We start from the raw sequence: 23,548 nt of genomic DNA on the forward strand, positions 1-23,548 counted from the left end.
CAATGGGAGACATCCAGGAATCAATTTGGAGTTGCTTGCAGCCTGACATTCATGGTTTTTTTCAGATAAAAAAAATTAAATTGAGTTTTTAAAATTGGAATCTAATTCGATTCAAATTCAATTTGAGTTTTCAGGTCGATTTAATTCAGCCGAGTTTGAAAAATTCTATTTTTTTTTTCAATAAATTTAGACTGGTTGAATTTCTGAGAGATTGGGGGAGTTTTTAAAAACTCACATGAATTAGAAAATTCTTCCTTTGATAAATGTGCCTCCAACTGTGAGAAAATGAAGGAGTTCCCTATTTGCCTTGTCCCTGCTATTTCATGGAAATAGTGACTGGATGCTGGGTGTTAGAACTGGTTAACATGGATTAATATTATTTGAAACTATAACTGCAAAAGAGGCCAAAGAATAGAATAGAGAATATATTTTTACTTTTTCCACAAAACAATTCAAATGTTTTTTTGTAAAGTTTTATATAAAAGTGTTAACTGGTTAACCTGGTCCACGTTAACCAGTTTAGGAAGTAGAACAAATTGTTTGGCAACCATAATGCTTTATCCTCTTACTTCCGATGAAGATACTGTAGTCCAGTGTAGCTGCATGCCTGGTACAAACTCGCATAACAAGGATTACAAAAGTAAGTGCTCCAGTCTTAAATGAGTCTTTTTTGCACCTTGCTCCTAGTTTTTGTGGTCATTCTTTTGGACTTATTTTAATCATAAAACCTATATGAATTAGAGATGCACAGAATCAGGCCATTCAGGGTTCGCATTAATCTGCATGCTCTGCAAGATTTACTTGTTTAAATATTTAGGGGCAGATTTATTAAGGGTCGAATAGGAAATACGAATTCAAAATTCTCTTTTTTTTGGTCAAAACTCTCATATTCGAATTTTTGAGAAAACCTATACCCTTGGAATAATTCAAATTCGACTATTCGCCACCTTAAACCAGCCAAGTTCATGTGTAAGTCAATGGGAGAGGTCCACTAATCAATTTGAAGATGTTATTAGCCTTCCTGACATTTTTTTCCAGAGATTCGAGTTTAGTCTAATTCAATCCGAATTGAATGAGTTATCGAGTCGGTAAAATTTGTTTGAGTTTTATATATTTGATTTTTTTTTTTTTTTTTGTTACTTGTAAAGGTTCCCTTTATTGTGCACACAATGTGAATTACCTGATTTTCTCAGCCTGTGATTTGTACATAAAACATAAAATACAACTGGCTACTTGATGTAGCTCCATCGACTGGAACTGCATCAGCCTGTGTACAGATTTCAGGATGAAAATGCATTTTAGGGGCAAAATCCACTCATTATCGCTGCAAACAGGGCACACAAATTAAAAGTGTATCAACTTCACCAGGGTACAAAATTATTAATTCTTATTATCAAATTAAGGTTTTCGGAAATGACCTTGAGGTGGAGAGAAAATACACAAAGTGCTAATATCTCAGACATTAAAATAGAAAATAAACTTAAATGATAAATCCATGGGGGGTGGCAAATGTTAAGGCACCCCCCCCAAAGGACTTACCTGGTACACCAGGCTGGTGCCCCTGTGAGCAGAAAACTGCCTCAGTGTGGGGTACTTACAAGCAAGAGATCCTCTTCCTTCTGCTGATGCAGCAGAGCTTAACAAAAAAAAAGCAGTATTTTTTGCTCCACTGCGCATATGACAGTGGCTGGATTTTAAAGAAAAAAGGAGGATGGCTCGCAAGTACCCCTAGCAAGTGAAGCTTTCTGCTAACAGGAGCACCTGTACAGGGTTATCATGTAAGTCATTACATTCCTTGGGGGGGGAGGGGGGGGGCTAACATGGATTGGACCTTTCAGTTGACTTTGCAGACGTGCTTAGAGAAGTTAACGATAGTTAAAGAAAAATACGGTATTCATATACCAAAAAAGAGCAAAGCCAAAGAAGGTAGGGAAACAAAGCAAGCACACAAAACAAACACAAAGCATAACTACAAATATATCAAAGGAGCTCAAGATTCACAGAAACGAGACATAAAAAGGTGCAATTGGAAACGGACAGCTGCAAAAAAGTAAAAAAAAAAAAAAATAATAATAATACGACGTGCAATTTATGTAATGGATCACATAAAAAAATTACATAAATACCTTGAAAATCACAAAAATATTGAAAGATATCAATGACTGGTCACCTTTGCGGCAAGAAAATCTGATGCAGAGCACTTCCAGCTGATTAATACAAGGGGCATTCCAATCTCTCAGATGTGGGCTTCCGCTTTCTGCAGAAAGTGATGATTATTTGAGACTTGCATCGATACTCACCTGATAAAGCAAATCCGTGATATGGTGGACCCTTTGGTTTAATCAGCTGAAGTTCATCTCAGTACTTAAATACTGCTGCTGCATTTGCTCCTTCATTTGGACTATCTAGACCACTTCTCTTTATAAGGCTCACCATGACACTAATACGCATACACTAGAACCCCGATTTTATGTACCCTGAATTTACATTTCCCGGATTATTCACAGGTTATTTGTGCTCGAACTCTCCATGCTTTTTTTTCTCAGAATTTGTGTTCTCTTTGGTCGGCCCCTTGGAGAACTTAAATGCAGGGTTCTACTGTATTTACCCACACAATCAATATAAATACATGTGGATTTTTCTGTTCGCCTTTTCTCATGTAATAATATAGATCAATGAACTGTTCTTTTTCTTTCTTCGAACACTGAACTGTACTTTGGGAAACAATAGTTAGTTTAAGGGACACATTTATCAAGGGTCAAAGTGGAAATTCAAATTTAATTTTGAATTTCGAGTTTTTTCATGGCCAAAATGGTCAAATTCGACTAGGGAATTGTTAAAATTAGACTTCGAGCTATTTTTAAAAATATGAATTAGATTTTCAAGATTTATCTTACACTGGTCCTTTAAGGACTCTTAATTTGACTATTCGCCACCTAAAACTTGCCGAATAGCTGTTTTAGTCCATGGAAGAGGTCCTGGGACCAATTTGGAGTTGTTTGCAGCCTTCCTGACGAGTTTTTGGGTCAATCCTATTCACTAGAGTTTTGATAGTTTTAATAAATTTTGATTGGTCGAATTTCAAGTTCATGGGAGTTTATGGGAGTTTTTAAAAACTCACATGAACTCGAAATTCGACCTTTGATAAATGTGCGTCCTAGTGTCCTTCCAGGGAGAAAATGTTTTCTGGTAAACGTAAATATGCGACAGTTTCAACAGACAGCAACAGTCACGCACTACTAGACGCCAGGGTTTCTAGAAATACACCCACAATTTGCACCAACATCCCAGAAGTTGGATCAATTACCTTTCACTGAAACCCATTTACTTTTATTGCAAGCAGTGGTGTAACTAGATTAAATTATCTTTCAGGCCCCCAAAATGTCTATAAGTTGACCTGTTATACAAATATTTATTGAAATTCTATGTTAATTAGGGCTTCATGGGGCCCCAATGCCTCCTGGGCCCCCTGCTTCCTCTATAGTTATGCTCCTGATTACAACTGTACTTGGAAAAGCTTTCTGCTGATAAAATGGAACATATTCCTATCTGTATAACAGTGTACCAATATTGCTGAACACACCCATAATACCAGCAGTGCAAAAATAAATATATCCAGCCCTACAACAATGTAAAATTAATTTTCTGAGCACTTTAGCAAATTGAATTAATATTTTTTAAAAAAAAGTCTCTGGTTAAATAAATAGAAGAATTTAAATTTCAAATACACGAACACATAAAATCTGTCTATATTTATATGAAAGCCATAGATAGATGTAAAGGTCGAATTTCCAATTCATGTGAATTTTTTTTAATTTGAATATACTCACAACTGGACTGGGAGGTTATTTAAGAAAAAAAAATTAGAATGTGAAAATATTCGATCGAATAGTTCCGACACGAAAATTTGAATCATATTTGATTCATACGAATCATGTTTTTCTCCGGAAAAAAAACAAAACTCGATGTCAGGTATGCTATTAAAGGGGGACCTGTCACCCAGACACAAAAAGCTGTATAATAAAAGTCCTTTTTAAATTAAACATGAAATCCAATATCTGTTTTTTATCAAAGCATTCATAGCTGGTGTACATCTCAGCTGTCAATCAAGTATTGTCTGCCCCTCCTCTATGCCTTAGGCATAGAGGCAGGGCAAGCAATTACTTTCACTTTCTATTCAGCACTAACAAGATGTCCCTGTTTTTCCCACATTCACCCCTTCTCTTCGCTGTTTAATTATGTAGCCAGGGCATGGGGATGGACATCAGGTCCCCCATTCTGGTGCACAAACAAGATTCTGAGATGATACAAGACTTGTCTTAACAGTGTCCACAAAATGGCTCCTGCCTGCTTGCTATAATTAGCATTATTAGACTGAAGGAAAAAAGATTCAAATAATGTATATAGTGTAATTAAAGTTAATTTTGCTTGAAACATGTGATAAAATAGAATTTTGAATAATTTTTTTGGGTGACGGGTCCCCTTTAACATCTCCAAATGGTACAATGTCATTGACGGCAGGTTTTAGGTGGCGAACTTTCGAATTAGGACTGTTTCCATGTTGAGGTCTCATAAATCTCACATTCTTATTTGCATTCGAATAGGAGGATTCAAATTCGAACGTGTGAATTTTTAAACTCGAAAATTCTAATTTACTATTCGACCCTTGATAAATCTGCTCCATAGTGTTGACGTAGCTTTTTGTACTAATAGAAAATTACTCTGAAGGAAAAATCTTAAATTCTGAGGCGCTCTAGAATATCTGAATGCAGACTTAGTATTTTCTGATATCTCCTCTTTGACAAAAAGTTATGTAGTCTACAGCACACCAATGCTTTACAAACTCAGATGAGCAAAGAAAACAAATTTTGGTCCCAAAATATTTGTGGTGAACGAAGGCAAACCATAGTCAAGAACTTTCATTAACATTGAGGAAAAACTACATTCCATCAAGGGATGCACCGAATCCACTATTTTGGATTCGGCCAAACCCTTTTGCAAAAGATTTGGCAGAATATCGAACCAAACCCCAATTTGCATATGCAAATTAGGGGTGGTAAGGGAAAAGCATTTTTTACTTACTTGTTTTGTGACAAAAAGTCACGTGATTTCCCTACCCACCCCTAACTGGCATATGCAAATAAGGGGTGGCCGAATCCCCAACCGAATCCTGGATTCGGTGGATCCCTACTTCCATCGAATGACCCAACTTATTTGCAGTGCACAGAACTAGATTTTCAAATAGCAATTGTAGCACTATATCGGTACAAATAGAATGAAGTATTATAAAGCACAAGTGTTCAGCATAGAAACCACAGGATGGCAGGCTGAAATAAATTACATCAACGCTTTATTTTTTTAATAAAATGTTGATACTTTAATGACATTAGTATACAAGTTACAGTTCTACTTTTTTGCCTACAGAATAAATGTATGCAAACATTGGCATAAAGAAAATTATTAGAATTTAGTGCTACACAACAAAAAAAAACATACAGTAACAGAATAAAAATTGCCAGATGAACTCTACAAATAACATTTATCAGTTTACACACAGAAATGGTGAAACAATTACCATCCCAAGCTGCAGGTCATGAATATCGAGACCAAGCTGTAAAAGTATTTCACCCTCAACTCAAATTTACTGTATTTAGAACCTCTTTTTTTTTTTTTTTTTTTTTTAAACAGGACAGCTTACGATATTAGTTCCACAACATTCTACTTCTTCACCAATGTGAAGTCCTGTTCCCAAAACCTAGAACTAGTTAAAGGGATACTGTCATGGGAAAAAACATTTTTTTTCAAAATGAATCAGTTAATAGTGCTGCTCCAGCAGAATTCTGCACTGAAATCCATTTCTCAAAAGAGCAAACAGATTTTTTTATATACAATTTTGAAATCTGACATGGGGCTAGACATTTTGTCAATTTCCCAGCTGCCCCAAGTCATGTGACTTGTGCTCTGATAAACTTCAATCACTCTTTACTGTTGTACTGCAAGTTGGAGTGATATCATCCCCCTCCCTTCCACCCCCCCAGCAGCCAAACAAAAGAACAATGGGAAGGTAACCAGATAACAGCTCCCTAACACATGATAACAGCTGCCTGGTAGATCTAACAACAACACTCAATACTAAAAACCCATGTCTCACTGAGACACATTCAGTTACATTGAGAAGGAAAAACAGCAGCCTGCCAGAAAGCATTTCTCTCCTAAAGTGCAGGCACAAGTCACATGACCAGGGGCAGCTGGGAATTGACAAAATGTCTAGCCCCATGTCAGATTTCAAAATTGAATTAAAAAAAATCTGTTTGCTCTTTTGAGAAATGGATTTCAGTGCAGAATTCTGCTGGAGTAGCACTATTAACTGATGCGTTTTGGGAAAAAAAAACATGTTTTCCGATGACAGGATCCCTTTAAAGACAAAAGTATCGCACAGTAAGCTGTATCAATCAAGATGAGATAAGATAGAAACACTCTTGTTTATCTAGAAATATAATGTGGATGCAGCCATCCACCAAGACATATACAGGAGCCAATCACACTGTAATGTCCCATTGCAAATGCAAAGTATTCTTAAACCAATAAAAATACAGGAAAAGTAATTATTTTTAAAAAGCTTTAACTCTTAAGGGGAAATTATGAGAGTAAATTTTTTTTATGGTTTTGCTAAAATTATAATTTAAAGGAGACCTATAGGATAAATTAAAAAAAAACCCTTATTGTGTAGTCAATTATAAGTAATATATGGTGCTACTTTTACATGGTGCTAAAAATGTATATCTTTAAAAATAGCCCCTTAATTGGAGCTCCCGATAGCTGTTCACTGGTCCCGGTTTCAAATGAGGGGTGGGTGTGTCCTAACAGTCCCTGCCACAGTAGGAGGGGGACAGCCAATCACAGGCCTGCAGTCACAAAAGCACAGGCTTCAGTTCCCTATCAGGTCCTGATAGCTTCTGATTGGTTCTTGTGCTACAGTGCAGTGAGCCGAGAAGCGCCGGCTCCCCTGCACAGCCTGGGAATTCAGGGAGCAGGAAGTGGAAGGGAGGGATTATTACGGTTTTTGCAGAAATATTCAATAAATCAGCCTCAAACGCTACTTTTTTAAGCACAATTCCTCTAAGTCTAAATGAGTATAACGCACTGGTACATTCTTATTTTTTACACAAAATGTCTCCTTTAAAAAGGAATTCATTTCATTTCTCCCTTTCAAGTTTCCCAGTAGCAGATCACTAATGCAGACTGCTAACACCATAAATTACAACATACAATAGATACATTAGTTGCTGCCATTTCTCTGATGTTGCGGAGAAAATGAATATATAATGTCTACTCCTGAAGTAATTGATAATACTGTGCACGAATAGGATTAGACCATAAGCTCCACTGGGTCAGGGACAAATGTAGATGTATAAACTATGTAAAGCACAATTTTAGTAACAACTTGCAGAGATTATATCAGGAGGAGAATTTACTAAATTTTAGAAAACCTTTTAAAAAATATAAGACTAAAAAAAAAATATTACTACCTTTTAAAGGGCAACTAAAGTCTAAAATAGAATAATTTTAGAAAATGCTGTATTTTGTATACTAAATATAAACATGCACTTACTGCACCAGAAGCCCAATTAAACAAATGATTTATGCTTTTAAATTTGGCGCAGCGGGTCACCATCTTGCAAGTTTGTTAAACATCTTTTCAAGACCAAGACTGTGCACATGCTCAGTGTGGTCTGGGCTTCAGTTGGGAGGTTAAGCTGAGGGATGGTCATAAATGACCAAAACAGCACAAGTCAAATATCATCTGCCAGAAGCCAATACAGCAAGACTGATTAATAATCAGAATATACAGACTACACTGGGTCTGTGGATACAAATCTACACAGTTGTTACAGGGAAACAAACAAAGCTGCTCGAGTTCTGGGAAGTAAGGTGGGGGCTCCCCCCTGTCCTTTGAAAGTGTTATTGTTTTCCTGCACAGCAGTTAGGGACCGTCTGAAGTTTCCTAACTGCATTATTTAATAAAGTATATTGGAGATAGGTTTCTTTTTCATTAAAGAATGTAAAAATGGGATTTTATTTTTTTGCCTTTACATCCCCTTTAAGTATTACTTGGAAGTTTTTCAAAGATGAACTGCTCATTTAATCTGTGTTTTCCCTCCCTCACATTAAACGAAAATTTGCAAAACGGCACAACATTTTTTTTTTGACATAGGGACAAATTTTTTTTTCACTTTTGCTTGTCAATACTCAGGCTACTATCTTTTTCTATGTCCCCTGTACAAATCAAAGAGCCTTATCAACCACAAAAGCGGTCACCTATTGTCATGAGCATCACAATTTCTTCCCTTCCTTTATATTTGATTGATACATTGGGGCAGATTTATTAAGGGTCGAACTGAAAATTAGACTATTTGCCACCTAAAACCTGCCAAATTACTGTACAAGTCAAAGGTCCAGGGATCAGTTTGGTGAGGTTTGTAGCATTCCTGAGAATCGAGTTTTTATAAATCACATAGATTTCAATTTGAGTTTTCCGGTAGTTTAAATTTAAAAAAAAATTGATGTTACTAATAAATTCCTACTATCGAATTTCGGATTTATGGGAGTTTAGGGGAGTTTAAAAAAAAAACTCACGTGAATTTGAAATTCGAACCTTGATAAATGTACCTCCCAAGCAGGACCACTTACACAAGCTCTCAGAATGCACATTATTCTTTTACAGCCTTCTAGTCTCGCTTTTTTCTTGTAAAAATGGCTAGCCTGTAGGACATCCAACTGTTGGATTGCAGGGTGCACATGCTATGCCTGAGGCTTGGAGGAGAAGGATTATGCTGGAAGAAAAAAGGTCTGAGAGCTATAATTTAGAGCATCCGGCAGATAGCTAGAGGGAATCTGCACAATAGTCCTATGTCCCAAGACAGTAACATTTGGCAATGAATAATTGGAACTTTAGTTGCTCCACTAATGGTTTAAAGGAGAACTAAAGCCTAGAAATGAATATGGCTAAAAATGCCATATTTTAAATAATAAACTTATTGTACCAACCAAAAGTTTCAGCTTTTCAAAAGCAGCAATGTTCCAGGACTTCAAACTTGTCACAGGGGGTCACCATCTTGGAAAGTGTCTGTGACACTCACATGCTCAGTGGCCTCTGAGCAGCTGTTGAGAAGCTAAGCTTAGGGGTTGTCACAAATTATCAAGCAGACAATAAGGTTGGCCTGTAATATAAGCTGATGCTTCAGGGCTGATTATTAAATTCTGATGCTAATTGCACTGGTTTCTGTGCTGCCGTGTAGTAATTATCTGTATTAATTACTAAACGGCCTTATATTGTGACATTTGTATCTATGTGTTCGGTATATTGTGAGTGGGTCCCTACGCTCAGTAAGTGATAGCAGCACAGAGCATGTGCAGTGAATCAGCAGAACAGAAGATGGGGAGCTACAGGGGCATCTTTGGAGACACAGATCTTTACTGCTAAAGGGCTATGGTTGCCTTGGGCTGGTACAGAAACCCAAAACATAATGTAAAACATTTCTAGCTTCTTTGGTTAAGCTTTAGTTCTCCCTTAGCAAAAACTATGTGTTAAACAAATAGTATAACAATTCTATGTGTTTCAAGAAAGCAACCATAATCATTATGGTGCAAGAAGAAAATGAAAAGCAATGAGTATAACAAAATTACAATATACATGATTTGTACAGTGTGTACTAAAAATAAAAAAAATAAACCGGCTACACCCCAATTCTACCAATTTAAAATTAAAGTATTTGCATAACAAAATGCAGACAGACAGTCAAAGCAGTACCAGAACCACCCTGTTCCAGTAATTAAAAGCAATATGTAGGAACACACCTCCATGGAATTGCGTGCAAAATGTGCATTCCCTATGCTTCCAGTCTCAAAGGAATTTTGAACCGTACATATACTAAAAATACTGTATTCATTATGCTGGGTGTAATTTAGAAGCATTAACCAGAACGCAAAAGTTTAGATATCTATATATACACATATCACAATCTTTAAACAACAAACTGCATCAACACTTACACCATAAGTACAGAAATGAGAAGTCTCCCAGATGAAAAAATATTCCCATATGAAAGCCAAACTGGTAACATATATTGGATGGGTAACACAAAACAAGTGCACGATTAACGATTAGTGAAGGGCTATGGTTTATATGGTTAAAGGAAATCTTTACCCCCAAAATGAATATTTAAGCAACAGTTTATATCAATTTAAGTGGCATATTAAAGAATCTTACCAAACTGGAATATATATTAAAGTAAATATTGCCCTTTTACATCTCTTGCCTTGAGCCACCATTTAGTGATGGTCTGTGTGCTGCCTCAGAGATCACCTGACCAGAAATACTGCAACTCTAACTGTAACAGGAAGAAGTGTGGAAGCAAAAGACACAACTCTGTCTGTTAATTGGCTCATGTGACCTAACATGTATGGTTTGTTTGTGTGCACCATGAATTGTAGGATCCCATGGGGTGTCCCTTATTTTTTTAAAATGGCAATTTTCTATTTGTGATTACCCAAATGGCACATACTACTAAAAAAAATATGAAAATGGTTTATTTACATGAAGCAGGGTTTTACATATGAGCTGTTTTATGCAATATCTTTTTATAGAGACCTACATTGTTTGGGTATAGTTTTCCTTTAATTTTAATAAATTACTCGACAGACTAACCAAGACTCTCAGGATTCACTGGCTGATCAGCCTGATGGCTCATTTATTAGGGCTAAACAATCATGTCAGCCTGTGTGTAGCCTAACCTGCTTGAATGCAGACACAACATAGAATTTACTGTGACTAGAAAGCAATGTATAATATATTCTCACACTCTGCAAGCTAAAGTTGCTTAAAACTAAAACCTTACAATTCAGTACAATTTCAAAGATTCTGTCCACCTGGAAAGACATGCATTATCCCAACAAAGTCTTTGTAATGTACCAAACAATCCACATACAATCTTTTCATATATTAGCACGTCTGTACCTACAACACAATTGCAAAACACTAGCCCTACTCACAGGCATTTATTTTGATGGTCAGAAATCATGAATCACCACAAAACACACTATGGGGGTTATTTATCTGAATTGATCTCAATATTTTCTGCTACAAACTCCGATCAAATCTGCTAGGGGTTTTTTTACGCTTATTTATTATTACATTTTCTCGAAAATTTGCAGTAAAAAAATCCGTTTTTTCAGAATTTTTCATCCGATTTTCTCATTTTTTTTAAAATTTTCACCCTAAAACTTTGGGATATTGCACGAAACCCAGCGCACATCAAAAAATCATTGGGACTTCCCCAATTGACTTATATGCATTCTCAACAGGTCTGAGATGCCGGATTTTCAGATTCAGACTTTTCCATCCTCTGGGTTTAATAAATTCCAAAAAATTTGTGATTTTTTAAAAGTCCAATTTTATATTTAAAAAAAACTAATTTTTTCGTGATTTTTCATTCAGAGTTTAGTAAATAACCCCCTATCTGTGCACTATGCACATATCATATACACGCATAATTGTGTAATAAATATACCTGCTGCAAAAATGTGTAGTCATTTTAAAAAAAAAACCATAGCATGTGATAAATAATTTAGCGTAATTCTAAATAAATCTTAAATAAGTTCAGTCATCTACATAAACCTACAATTTATAAGGCTTTTAAAGGTGATTAATATCTGAAGTTAAATATTCTTTAACATATTTGGTTAAAAAGACACAAAATGTACTAATCATATTATTAATAAATGTATTAATATAAGGTCTGCATGGGGGGTCTGACTTATCATTTATTCAGTCTTAGCAGAAAAGATATGATTCCATATATTCATAATAGTTTAACACATGACCGGAACCTAAACTAGTTTGAAATTTAATCATAACTTTATATATATACAAACTATATTTATATGCTTTTCTTGTATAATTTTTATATAGGTGAAACCTTGACTTAGGTACCAAATCGATGTTTTTATAAAAGGAAGATATAGCCTGTTTAAAAGTTTGATATTTTTCTTGTATTTTACATAAGTGGTTAGTAAAAAAAAACCGATTATATAAATCTACATAGGAAGCTTAATTTAAATATGGTATTTAAAACGCGTGTTCTCTCAAATAATTACTTAATATAATGTCCCCTTTTTGAAAGTATTGTCTTCCTGGTGAATTATTACAAGATGTACCTTCACAAAGCAATCATTTCAATTTGATCTACAACTTTTAAACACAACGACAGCGTGACAAAATGTGGTATGTTTCATTTGTTCCAGATTTTTTTTTCTTGGTGCTTACATATAAGAGATACAGAATTGCTGAATTGTTAACCTATTGAAGGACTTTGGCACCAATGTATAATCAGCAGTACCGAAAGGATCAAAATAGTGATTTTTTTTTTTCTTTCTTTCAGTAGCGTAACTTGGGATAACTTGAAAAAGAGTTTACCATCTTAAAATCACTGAGGCAGGCAGGGCTGCAAAACCTCTTCCATTGGCCATCGACCATAAGTATATTATTTCCAGCTCCTTTGCTTGGCAAGTATTCACCACAGTGCTCACAGCAATTCATGACTAAGCCATTCGCCATCCTGTATCGGTTGAAGCAGTGATCACTACAAAGCTTGTGTGTCATGTTTTTAAAGCTAACCTCATGGCGAATCTGTAGGGAAAAAAAGGGATTATTTAGATCAAATAGTGTTAACATGAAAAAACATCCACTGCATATTTTTGAACATTTGGAAAAAAAAAACCACAGGGGTATTCTAACAATATACCTTTAGATCAGTGGGTCCCACAAACAGCCCTGGAATAGTGCCAGTGTGGTTCTGTAGCCTGAAGCCCACTTAAAGGGATACTGCCATGGGCAAAAATATGTTTGTTTGTTTTTCAAAAGGTATCAGTTAATAGTGCTGCTCAAGCAGAATTCTGCACTGAAATCCATTTCTCAAAAGAGCAAACAGACTTTTTTATATTTAATTTCAAAATCTGACATGGGGCTAGACATTTTGTCAATTTCCCAGCTGCCCCATGTCATGTGACTTGTGCTCTGATCAACCAGTACAGAAGTAAAGAGTGACTGAAGTTTGAGTGATATCACCCCCCCCCCCCAGCAGGCTAACAACAGAACAATGGGAAGGTAATAGCTCCCTGGTAGATCTAAGAACAGCACTCAATAGTAAAGTCCAGGTCCCACTGCGACATATTGAGTAGGAGAAAACAGCCTGCCAGAAAGCAGTTCTAAAGTGCTGGCTCTTTCTGAAAGCCCATGACCAGGCAAAATGACTTGTGATGGCTCCTACACAGCGATATACACTTGATGGTTCAGGAATTAAATGTGATATAGTAGAGTGAATTATTTGCAGTGTAAACAGTGTAATTTAAAAATAAAAACAACATCATAAAAATCATGACAATCCCTTCAAGGTGAGATTTGGGAAGAATATTTTCCTCCTATACACACTTGTAAGCCCAGTTTTAAAGTGAATTGGAGTCCTATATACATGTATCTATATCTGAATAGAGGATGCAGCAATATTCTTTTATTGGATAGATGAACGTAAATTACCTCTGTCAATTTGCCACAAATAGTGCATCTTGATTTGTTCTGATTCTTGGAAGCATTCTGTTTATCCTCGTATAGAGACAAACAATATGTACTACAAAACTCCTGAAAGGATTCACTTGAATCAACCTGGGCAACAATTGTCCCTTTCATCATCGTAATATCCCTGGAAAACAAATAGGAACATTTTTGTATTACAAATCAGCAATGAAAACTTTTAATAGCAGTTGCTTAGGTGTCATTCATGAATAAAATATAAACAAAACAGCAAAACTTATTATTTTACTTCAGTTATGGCTAATTGGTGGATTAGAACTGCAAGTTTTAGGGAAGCTAAGCAGTAGGCTCAAAATTATACAATCCTAAAATCTGTGATATAGTTCAGTGCTGTCCAACTTCTGTGGTATAGAGGGCAAAAATGTTACTGGCCAATGTGGTGGAGGGCCGACAATAGAAGTCATAGTTTGGCCACTCCCCCTTTTAAACCACACCCATGTTACCACAATAACTTTTAAGATCATATCCACATTAAAGGTGGTAGCACACCAAAAAACCAAATGGTTGGTGCTCACTGCAGAGAAATCCCTCATCACTCATATGTGAAAAATTGAAGTCATGTTAAAACACACCCTTAAATCCATATGCCTCATCCTCCCCTGTGGATAATACAACCACCCCCCAACACATGATTAAACACTTTAGGGGCCCTTAACAACAATTTCCAAATGCTAACAAACCCCCTAACAGGCTTACATTCCACAGGTAGCATAGGGCAAGCAGATAATGGCACATCCAAGCAGCACTGGGCAAGCAGAGAATGGCACACACAGGGAGGGAAGGCAGAACAGAGCAGGAAACAGGGAAAGCTATCATTCTAATATGTACTACATACATTGACACAGTGCTGGTGCCTCATTAGCATTTTGAATAAAGTGTGAACAATGTGGACAGTTTCAGTCTGGATCTCAGGTGTGAACAGTACAGGCTTTAGGATCAGAGGTGTCACAAATGTCACAAATGCAGGGGGATCATAGGTGTGAACAATACAGAGGATGAGGTTTAGACAATGCACAAAACCGTTAATCTCTGTAGTGAAACCTTTTAAATTTTACAGACACAGCATGTGAGGGGCCACAGATGGGGCAGTTGGACAGCCCTGCTCTAATTACATCCTTTTTCTCTTTCACATTTTATGCACAATTAAATAACCTTTATAAATTAAACCATCTTTATTTAATTTTGCCAATACGATTAAAGGAGAAGGAAAGCCAAATTTGATAATCATCCTCCCTGAACAGATTTTATAAAGTAGTGTTAAATCGCTAAATTTACAGCTCACCTAACTGTACAACCAAGGAGCTTTTCATGTCTCTTTAGCACACAAACTATCGGAACAAACTGCCTTAAGAGACATGCGCAATGGAAACTAATTGTGCTTACTGCGATTCGAGACTGCCGCTGGCACAAGCAGGTAGCACAGTGAAAAATCCGTGACGTCACCCAGGTCCTGTACTTCTTTCTCGGCAGCGCGCATATCCTACTACTGGAGACCAGGGACAACGGATTAAAGATGTCCAGTGAGTGTTTAAACAGTTAGTCTTATCGCTGAGATTGATTTATTTTTTCACTTTCCTTCTCCTTTAAGAGAAGCTTCTCCTGTGTTTTGTTCAGTGTCTAATGGTGGACCTTTAAGGGTAAGGCCACACAAGGAGATTCGGGGAGATTGTGTCGCCTAGCGAACTACATAACCCACAATGCATTGCACTGTGATGTTCTGTTCCATATTGAAATCCCATGTGCAGGGAATTGTGAGGTTTGGAGGATGCAGGCCAAGGACAGATGGCTGTTGATACAAAGCAACAGTAGTCAGCAAGCTCAGCAAAGTAGTCAGACAGACCAGCAAGAGAGCAAGGGGCTAGGCTTAGGGAACTGTCAGAAACCAATAAAAATCATGAAAAGCATATTTTTTAATTGATGTATATTGCAAAGTTCCTTCAAACTTTGTTTACTTTTCAAAAAGCTTAAAGGGATACTGTCATGGGAAAAAAAAAAAATCCAAAATGAATCCGTTAATAGTGCTGCTCCAGCAGAATTCTGCACTGAAATCCATTTCTCAAAAGAGCAAACAGATTTTCTTATATTCAATTTTGAAATCTGACATGGGGCTAGACATATTGTCGATTTCCCAGCTTCCCCAAGTCATGTGACTTGTGCTCTGATAAAATTCAATCACTCTTTACTGCAAGTTGGAGTGATATAACCCCCCCAGCAGCCAAACAAAAGAACAATGGGAAGGTAACCAGATAACCGCTCCCTAACACATGATAACAGCTGCCTGGTAGCAACACTAAATAGTAAAAACCCATGTCCCACTGAGACACATTCAGTTACATTGAGAAGGAAAAACAGCAGCCTGCCAGAAAGAATTTCTCTCCTAAAGTGCAGGCACAAGTCACATGACTTGAGGCAGCTGGGAAAATGACAATATGTCTAGCCCCATGTCAGATTTCAAAATTGAATATAAAAAAAATCTGTTTGCTCTTTTAAGAAATGGATTTCAGTGCAGAATTCTGCTGGAGCAGCACTATTGACTGATGCATTTTGAAAAAAACATGTTTTCCCATGACATGATCCCTTTAAGTTATTTTTTTGTGGAGTTCCCCTTTAATAGCAAAAGCTCAAAATTCGCTAACACCCTTTCAACTACAATGTGATAAACAATTTACAAATAATTTTGTTTTCTCAACATTATAAAAGGAGAAAAATAAATTTTTTACTTGAAAATGATTAACACTTTATGGAAAAAGTATCTAGACACCTGCCTGCCCATCATCTCAATCAAAAAAACAAGAGGCTTAGTATGAAACGGATTTTCGTTTTAGGTTACAACAACCTCTCTTCTTGATCTTGTAACATTGTTAGAGAGATTGGAGTCTTTCAGCAACAATAATATTAACAATAGTATTAGTGAGGCTAGGGACGGATGATGGGGGGGGGGGGGAGATCAGGATTTGCACATGGTCAGCATTCCAATACAGGTATAGGATACATTATTCAGAAAACCCATTATCCAGAACGTTCTGAATTATGGAAAGGCAGTCTCCCATAGACTCCATTTTATCTAAATAATCCAAATTTTAATTTTTTTTTACCTTTTTCTCTATAATATTAAAAAACAGTACAGTTCTTTATCCCAACTAAGATATCATTAATCTTTATTGAAGGCAACATCAGCTTATTGGGTTGTGTAATGTTTAAATGATTTTCTAGTAGACTTAAGGTCCCATACCTGTATATTATATAGGAGCTCTGTATGTACTTAGGTTTGGTATGTACTTAGGTTTAAGACTATATAGCACAGGATAAATAATGGATAACAGATAACATTATGTTCTACAGAGCTTATCTGCTGTGTAATTTGAGCCTTTCCTACTTTGAATTGCTGCCCCCATGGCTACACAACAGCTTACAGTCATATGAAAAAGTTTGGGAACCCCTCTCTTTCTGCATAATACTTTACTCCACTTTCAACAAAAAATATAACAGTGGTATGTATTTCATTAATATGTATTGGCCAGTGTTTCCATAAGGCATGTTATATATTAAAAGGAAGTTGCTACTTTGATAGCTCAGCCAATAATAAACAAAACGCCAAAGAATTAAGAGGGGTTCCCAAACGTTTTCATATGACTAGATTTATATAGACAATAGTTGTGTTTCTGAAGCAAACACAGCAGTTTTACTAGTGCAGGGCAACACTGCATTATATTTATATTACTTTAAAACAATTTAATTTTTTGATGATACTTGTCCTTTAATTTAAGTGTAGTCACAGTAAGAAGTAGTTGAAAACGGCGTAGACGTCAACTGTTTGTCAAATGGGTGTATAATTCAGCCCTGGCAGTAAATGTGCAATCGCCAAATCATTGGCCAAATCATTGTTTGTTGGAATGGAGATCTATTGCTCGATGTACTCAAGAGCTTCTAAATTCTTATATTTGCTTTACCATTACATTGATTAAATACATTTTTGGTAGTTTTGCATTATTATAAAAATTTAAGCTTCAAAGAAACGCCCAACAATGTAAAAAAAATGCAATGTTTTTCACAATGGTCATAATCAATGGCAGAATCCTAAAAAACAATAAATTTAAAATTTTCATAATTCACTTTTAGTAATGTTGGCTTCTATTTCCCTAATTTACCCCTGTCAAATTAAACTGAACAGCACATTCATTTATAATAACCAATTGATACAATTAGCCATTTATTTTGGGCACTTTGCACACACTCATTTTAAGAGACCAGAGATCTGCAGCATGTCCGTTTATTAGGCAACACTTAGGGGCACATTTACTAAGGGTCGAATATCGAGGGTTAATAAACCCTCAAATTCGACCCTCGGGGTAAAATCCTACGAATTCGAATATCGAATTCGTAGGATTTACCACAAATCCTGTGATCGAACGATTGAAGGAACAATGGAATCCTTCAAATCGAACGATTTGAAGGATTATAATCCATCGATCAAAGGATTTTCCTTAGATCAAAAAAACCTTAAAGTAATGGGTAATAGGCTAAAATTGTACCTCGGTAGGTTTAAACTACCGAAGTATCTAGTCAGTTTTTTTTAAAGAGACAGTACTTTGACTATCGAATGGTCGAATAGTCGTAGTCGAAGGTCGAAGCAGCCTATTCGATGGTCGAAGTACCCAAAATATACTTTCGAAATTCAAAGTTTTTTTTACTTCGAATCCTTCACTCGAGTTTAGTAAATGTGCCCCTTAATCCAAGTGTCCCCACTTCCCCCCCCAGGTTTTGCCCCCAGGATGAGTAAATTACCCCTTTTGTCTTTCTCCCACAATTCACATCTGATACAAAAGCCTTCTTATGAGTCAGACAATGTAACAATACTTTCCATTTAATTCAATTTATGGGAAATTTGTTGAGAGGTGCATGGGAGCAATTATTACCTAAAAAGCTATATGAGAGCACCTGTAACAAAATTTCTAAGTTCTGTAGGGCATTTTTTTTTTTCACGAAAGTGAATGGGATTGTGCAATATGGAACATGTTTGCCTCATATGCCCTATAACTATACAAGTTTGGGCTTGGTGAATATATGCAGAAAGAGGAAAAAATGCAAAACATGACACATATTTAAGCCATAGCAATCAGAGAGCAGTTGGAGCTCAAGCTTGAGAGATCCATAAAAAAAATGTGAATACATATTAAAAAAAAAAAAAATGAAGACTTATTGTAAATTGTTGAATGGATCTCAAAATTATATTTTAAGCCAGTTTCAAGGTGAACGATACTTTTGAACAGTATCATTATGGCATTACCCCTTAATGAAAAATGTGGAAGCATACTTACTTCTTACACATAGTGCAGAGCTTCTTTGGGGCTGGCTTATGTGAAAATGATGACAAGCAAACTGTTGAACAAAACAGATGAGTGGATCCTTTCCTCTGATATGCTGTCTGGCCCTTCTGAAGTGCCTTCTTGCAGTTTGCACAAGTGACTTTAACAGCTTTTTGGGGCTGCTGTTGCTGCTGCTGTTGTTGTGGAGGAGGCTGGAAAACCTGTTTTGGAAGCGAGGCTACAGGTGAAAGAGCATCCACTCCAGTCTGCTTTTGGTTCCTGGGAAATGAAGCAGACTGTGATATCCAGGAATCTGGTGGAAAATAAATACAATTAATTTACAGAAAAATTAGGGGTTATAATGGCTTGCATAAACAAATAAAAATAAAACCACCAGTAACATTACATATGTTTTCCCACTGGTGATTTACCTTTATTGCAGGTGGGAAAGCATTTTGGGGAGATTGTGGCCCACCATAGCCCAGAAATAAACCTAGGTGCCCAATCTCCCAATGTGCCACTAACCTTAAAGGAACAGTCCAGTGTAAAAATAAAAACTGGGTAAGTACAAACTGGGTAAGTACAAACTGGGTAAGTACAAACTGGGTAAGTACAAACTGGGTAAGTACAAACTGGGTAAGTACAAACTGGGTAAGTACAAACTGGGTAAGTAGATAGGCAGTGCAAAATAAAAAAAAAATTCTAATATAGTTAGTTAGCCAAAAATGTAACGTATAAAGGCTTGAGTGACTGGATGTCTAACATAATAGCCAGAACACTACTTCCTGCTTTTCACTGAATGGTTACTGCCTGGTAACCAGAGACTTGAGGGGGCGACATGGGTCATAACTGTTTGCTTTTGAATCTGAGCTGAATGCTTAGGATCAATTGCAAACTCACTTATGTTCCTTGTGGCCCCCCTTATAGTCGCTGACTAACTCAGAGTTAGAGAGCTGAAAAGCAGAAGTTCAGGTTATTACGTTATTATTACTCCAGCCTTTTTACTCCACAGTGGCTATAATTGCTTACGGATATTGTTCTTCAATGCTGTAGCATGAACAGTATAGTGAAAAGGTCAGCCTTCTGCTTAGTTCGACTTTTCACTTTACTGTATATTTGAACCATGCATCAAGATTTGTCTAAGTTGGGAAACTGGGCAGCAAACTGGTAAATGAGGCTCAATGTTGATAAATGCAGGTTATGCACTTTGGCAAAAATAATATAAATGCAAGTTATACACTAAATGGCAGTGTTGGGAGTTTCCTTAAATGAGAAGGATCTTGGGATTTTTGTAGATAAATTGTCTAATTCTGGGCAGTGTAATTCTGTGGCTACTAAAGCAAATAAAGTTCTGTCTTACATAAAAAGGGCATTAACTCAAGGGATGAAAACATAATTATGCCTCTTTATAGGTCCCTGGTGAGGCCTCATCTGGAGTATGCAGTGCAGTTTTGGACTCCAGTCCTTAAGAGGGATATAAATGAGCTGGAGAGAGTGCAGAGACTAAGTGCAACTAAACTGGTTAGAGGGATGGAAGACTTAAATTATGAGGGTAGACTGTCAAGGTTGGGGTTGTTTTCTCTGGAAAAAAAGGCGCTTATGAGGGGACATGATTACACTTTACAAGTACATTAGAGGACATTATAGACAAATAGCAGGGGACCTTTTTACCCATAATGTGGATCACCGTACCAGAGGCCCCCCCTTCAGACTAGAAGAAAAGAACTTTCATTTGAAGCAACAACGTAGGCGGTTCTTCACAGTCAGGACAGTGAGGTTGTGGAATGCACTGCCGGGTGATATTGTGATGCTGATTCAGTTAATGACTATAAGAATGGCTTGGATGATTTTTTTGGACAGATAATATAAAAGGCTATTGTGATACTAAACTCTTTGGTTAGTATAGGTATGGGGATATATAATTTATGTGAAAGTAGGGAGGGGAGGGATGTGTGTATGGATGCTGGGTTTTCATTTGGCGGGTTTCAACTTGATGGACTTTTTTGAACCCGATTTAACTATGTAACTATGTAAGAGAGAAGCAAGAAGAACAACACTCCCTGGTGCTTGCTCAAAAGAACCCCTGGCGGGTGCAGTTATTGGCTAACATGAGCACTAGCCTGGATTATCAGGTAAGTGATTATAAACAATGGTGGGATGGGAGTTCTAATACTTATGATTTAACCTCTTCTTTTTTTTTTTTTTGTTTAAAATAAAAAACAAAAACTTTGTTCTGTCAAAGGGCAGGTAAAACCAAATGACATTTGCTTGGAAACACATGAAACATGCAAGACGAACAAGAAAATTATTACTTACCAGGATTGGGATGTGATGCGGACTCTCCATTTTGAAAAACATCCCCACCAACATTAATTCTACCTGGATTATATGGTCCCATGCCATTCTTGCTCTGTGAAGCATGAGGAGAGTGATATGTCTGCACATGAACCCCAAAATTACTTGACTGCATTCCATTTGGCAGGTCTCCTAAGCCAGGGTTCTGCAGAGATGTCACATGGGTTATCATAAGATTCATATCTCGCACCTCAGCATTTTGAATCTGACCATCATTCACAGAAGTGATGCCAGAATCTAAAGTAGTTACATTAGCAATCTGAATCTCGGAATCTGGCTCTGTAGTAATACCAGCACTTGTCATTCCAGTATTAACATTATTTCTTGAGAAGTTGGAGGAAGAAGGAAAATCCAGATTGACATGTCTGCTAGAATCCATCGTTCTCCGGTCACTAAAACTAGAAGCATGCTTTTCAGGCACATGACTGACTACTACATCCTCCTCATCATCAATGATGATTGTCTCGCTTATTGCCCCTTTAAAAGAATCCAAATCCTTGTTGGAAGAATGTGATTTTGAGTCATTCCTATGAAAATCATTTTTTGATGATGAAAATCCAACATTTCTCTGTTCAACTGATACAGTATTATGTGCAACTTGTACAGGCTCAATGAAAACAACATCATCGTCATCATCAACAGGAGTGCTTTGGAAGGTATTGGAGGGTGTTGGACCTCCAAAAGCAGTGCCAACATTTTTAAGTCCAGTAGCCATTTTATTAGATAAAAAAGGAGAACAGTTACTTATATGCTCCAATCGTTTACTGTACCACTATCCATTACAAACCCTGTGTTAAAAGAAACAAAAAGAAATCTGTGTAATCTCAAATGATTACAATTCTCAGCATTGATCAACATAAAGCAGATTATGAACCATGAATCATGCTAAAATAAGTGGAAGACTGACTTACATTTATTACATAATGTTAAAGGCTTCCCCAGCCGTTGGAAGATGCCACCATCTTGGCGAAGACACAACGGACTGCATGCAAACTTTTACCTTTTAAACAGAGGGTCCTTAAAATGGCAACTTCCAGTAGTATACCTGCAGATTTAAAAGACAAATACACTTTAGCATGCCTGTTAACTTTTTTTTTAATTTGGAAATGACACTAAATTCACATTCTACTTCCTGATCCCAATAAGTAAAGTCAAACCAACCAGTCCACAGAGCAGCTTTTTTTTTAAAAAAAATAAACTCCTCTCTTCCCCCAGCTTTTTTTTTTTTTTAGATACAGAGCGGCTCATTATACAGAGGCTTCTTAGTAAACTGCTGGGTCAAAGCTGAAAAAAGGAGAAAAGGCACAGGATACACAGCAGAAATCAGATAACCTCTGTAGTATACAATGGGATTCTACACAGCTTATCTGTTATCTACTGTGTATCCTGTGCTTGAACGGCTGCCCCCATGGCTACACAGCAGCTTGTTTATATAAACTATAGTAGAGTTTCGGAAGCACACCAGTTTTACCAAGGGACAGCAATAGTACACTATATGGTCATTACTTTAAAACCCTTTTAGTTTTAGATGTTACGGTTCTTTTAAAGGGGTTGCTCAACTTTCAATTAACTTTTAGTATGATGGAAAAAGGGATATTCTAAGACAATTAGCAACTGGTTTTAATTTTTTATTACGGTATTTAAAAATATGAATGTATATTAAAAGTTACTATAAATCATGTTGATCGTTTTTTGCGGAGAGGTTTGTTTTTGTAAGTAATTGTTTCTAAACCTGATAGTTTTGCCAACCTGTCACATCTAAGCATGTCAGTTAAAGTTTCTAATGCTAACGGACTCCTGCTGCACAAATATGGCAGCCTCCTCATACAGGAACAGGGTAATGAAAAAGCATTGTGCAAATACTTTATGGCAAGGTTATAAGTACTGTAGCTTTGAAAGGCAATATTACTATAGATGTAAAAAATTGTTTAATTTCTTTAAAGGTGAACCACCCCTTTAAAATTAGATTGGCCTTGAGGGGCCAAGTTGGCAGCATAACAGCCCAAGCTTAGGGCCCTCTGAAGGTCCTGCTCAATCAATAACCAGCCAAAATGAAAATTGCATCTGACGAGCATGGCGTTAGTCTTTTCCTGACAGGTGTATGTAAGCACCATTATGATCTGATTCATGTATCACCATCTCGACAAATCGATAAGACCACATTTAGCCAAGGTTGAATACCAGTACTGATCAATCCTTAACTAAACCATTTCCTGGCAATGCCAGTACAGGCCTTGGG

At 36.7% G+C, this 23,548-nt stretch overlaps 1 protein-coding gene across 3 annotated transcripts in view; it reads right to left on the bottom strand.

The window, feature by feature from the left end:
- The window catches only part of zmym2.S (zinc finger MYM-type containing 2 S homeolog), a 65,570-nt gene that overhangs the window by 30,591 nt on the left and 11,431 nt on the right, over positions 1-23,548 (bottom strand). For all 3 annotated transcript variants that reach the window (XM_018250299.2, XM_018250301.2, XM_018250300.2), the window contains exons 2-6: positions 22,221-22,354; positions 21,271-22,097; positions 18,967-19,267; positions 13,595-13,757; positions 12,476-12,688 (exon numbers count right to left, since the gene is read on the bottom strand). In XM_018250299.2, the coding sequence (XP_018105788.1) occupies positions 12,476-12,688; positions 13,595-13,757; positions 18,967-19,267; positions 21,271-22,024 (1,431 nt within the window). In that variant the 5' untranslated portion in view covers positions 22,025-22,097; positions 22,221-22,354. The remainder of the gene's footprint in view (positions 1-12,475; positions 12,689-13,594; positions 13,758-18,966; positions 19,268-21,270; positions 22,098-22,220; positions 22,355-23,548) is intronic.

Source organism: Xenopus laevis, chromosome 2S (genome assembly GCF_017654675.1).
Source record: "Xenopus laevis strain J_2021 chromosome 2S, Xenopus_laevis_v10.1, whole genome shotgun sequence".
In the NCBI taxonomy this organism is placed as follows: domain Eukaryota; kingdom Metazoa; phylum Chordata; class Amphibia; order Anura; family Pipidae; genus Xenopus; species Xenopus laevis.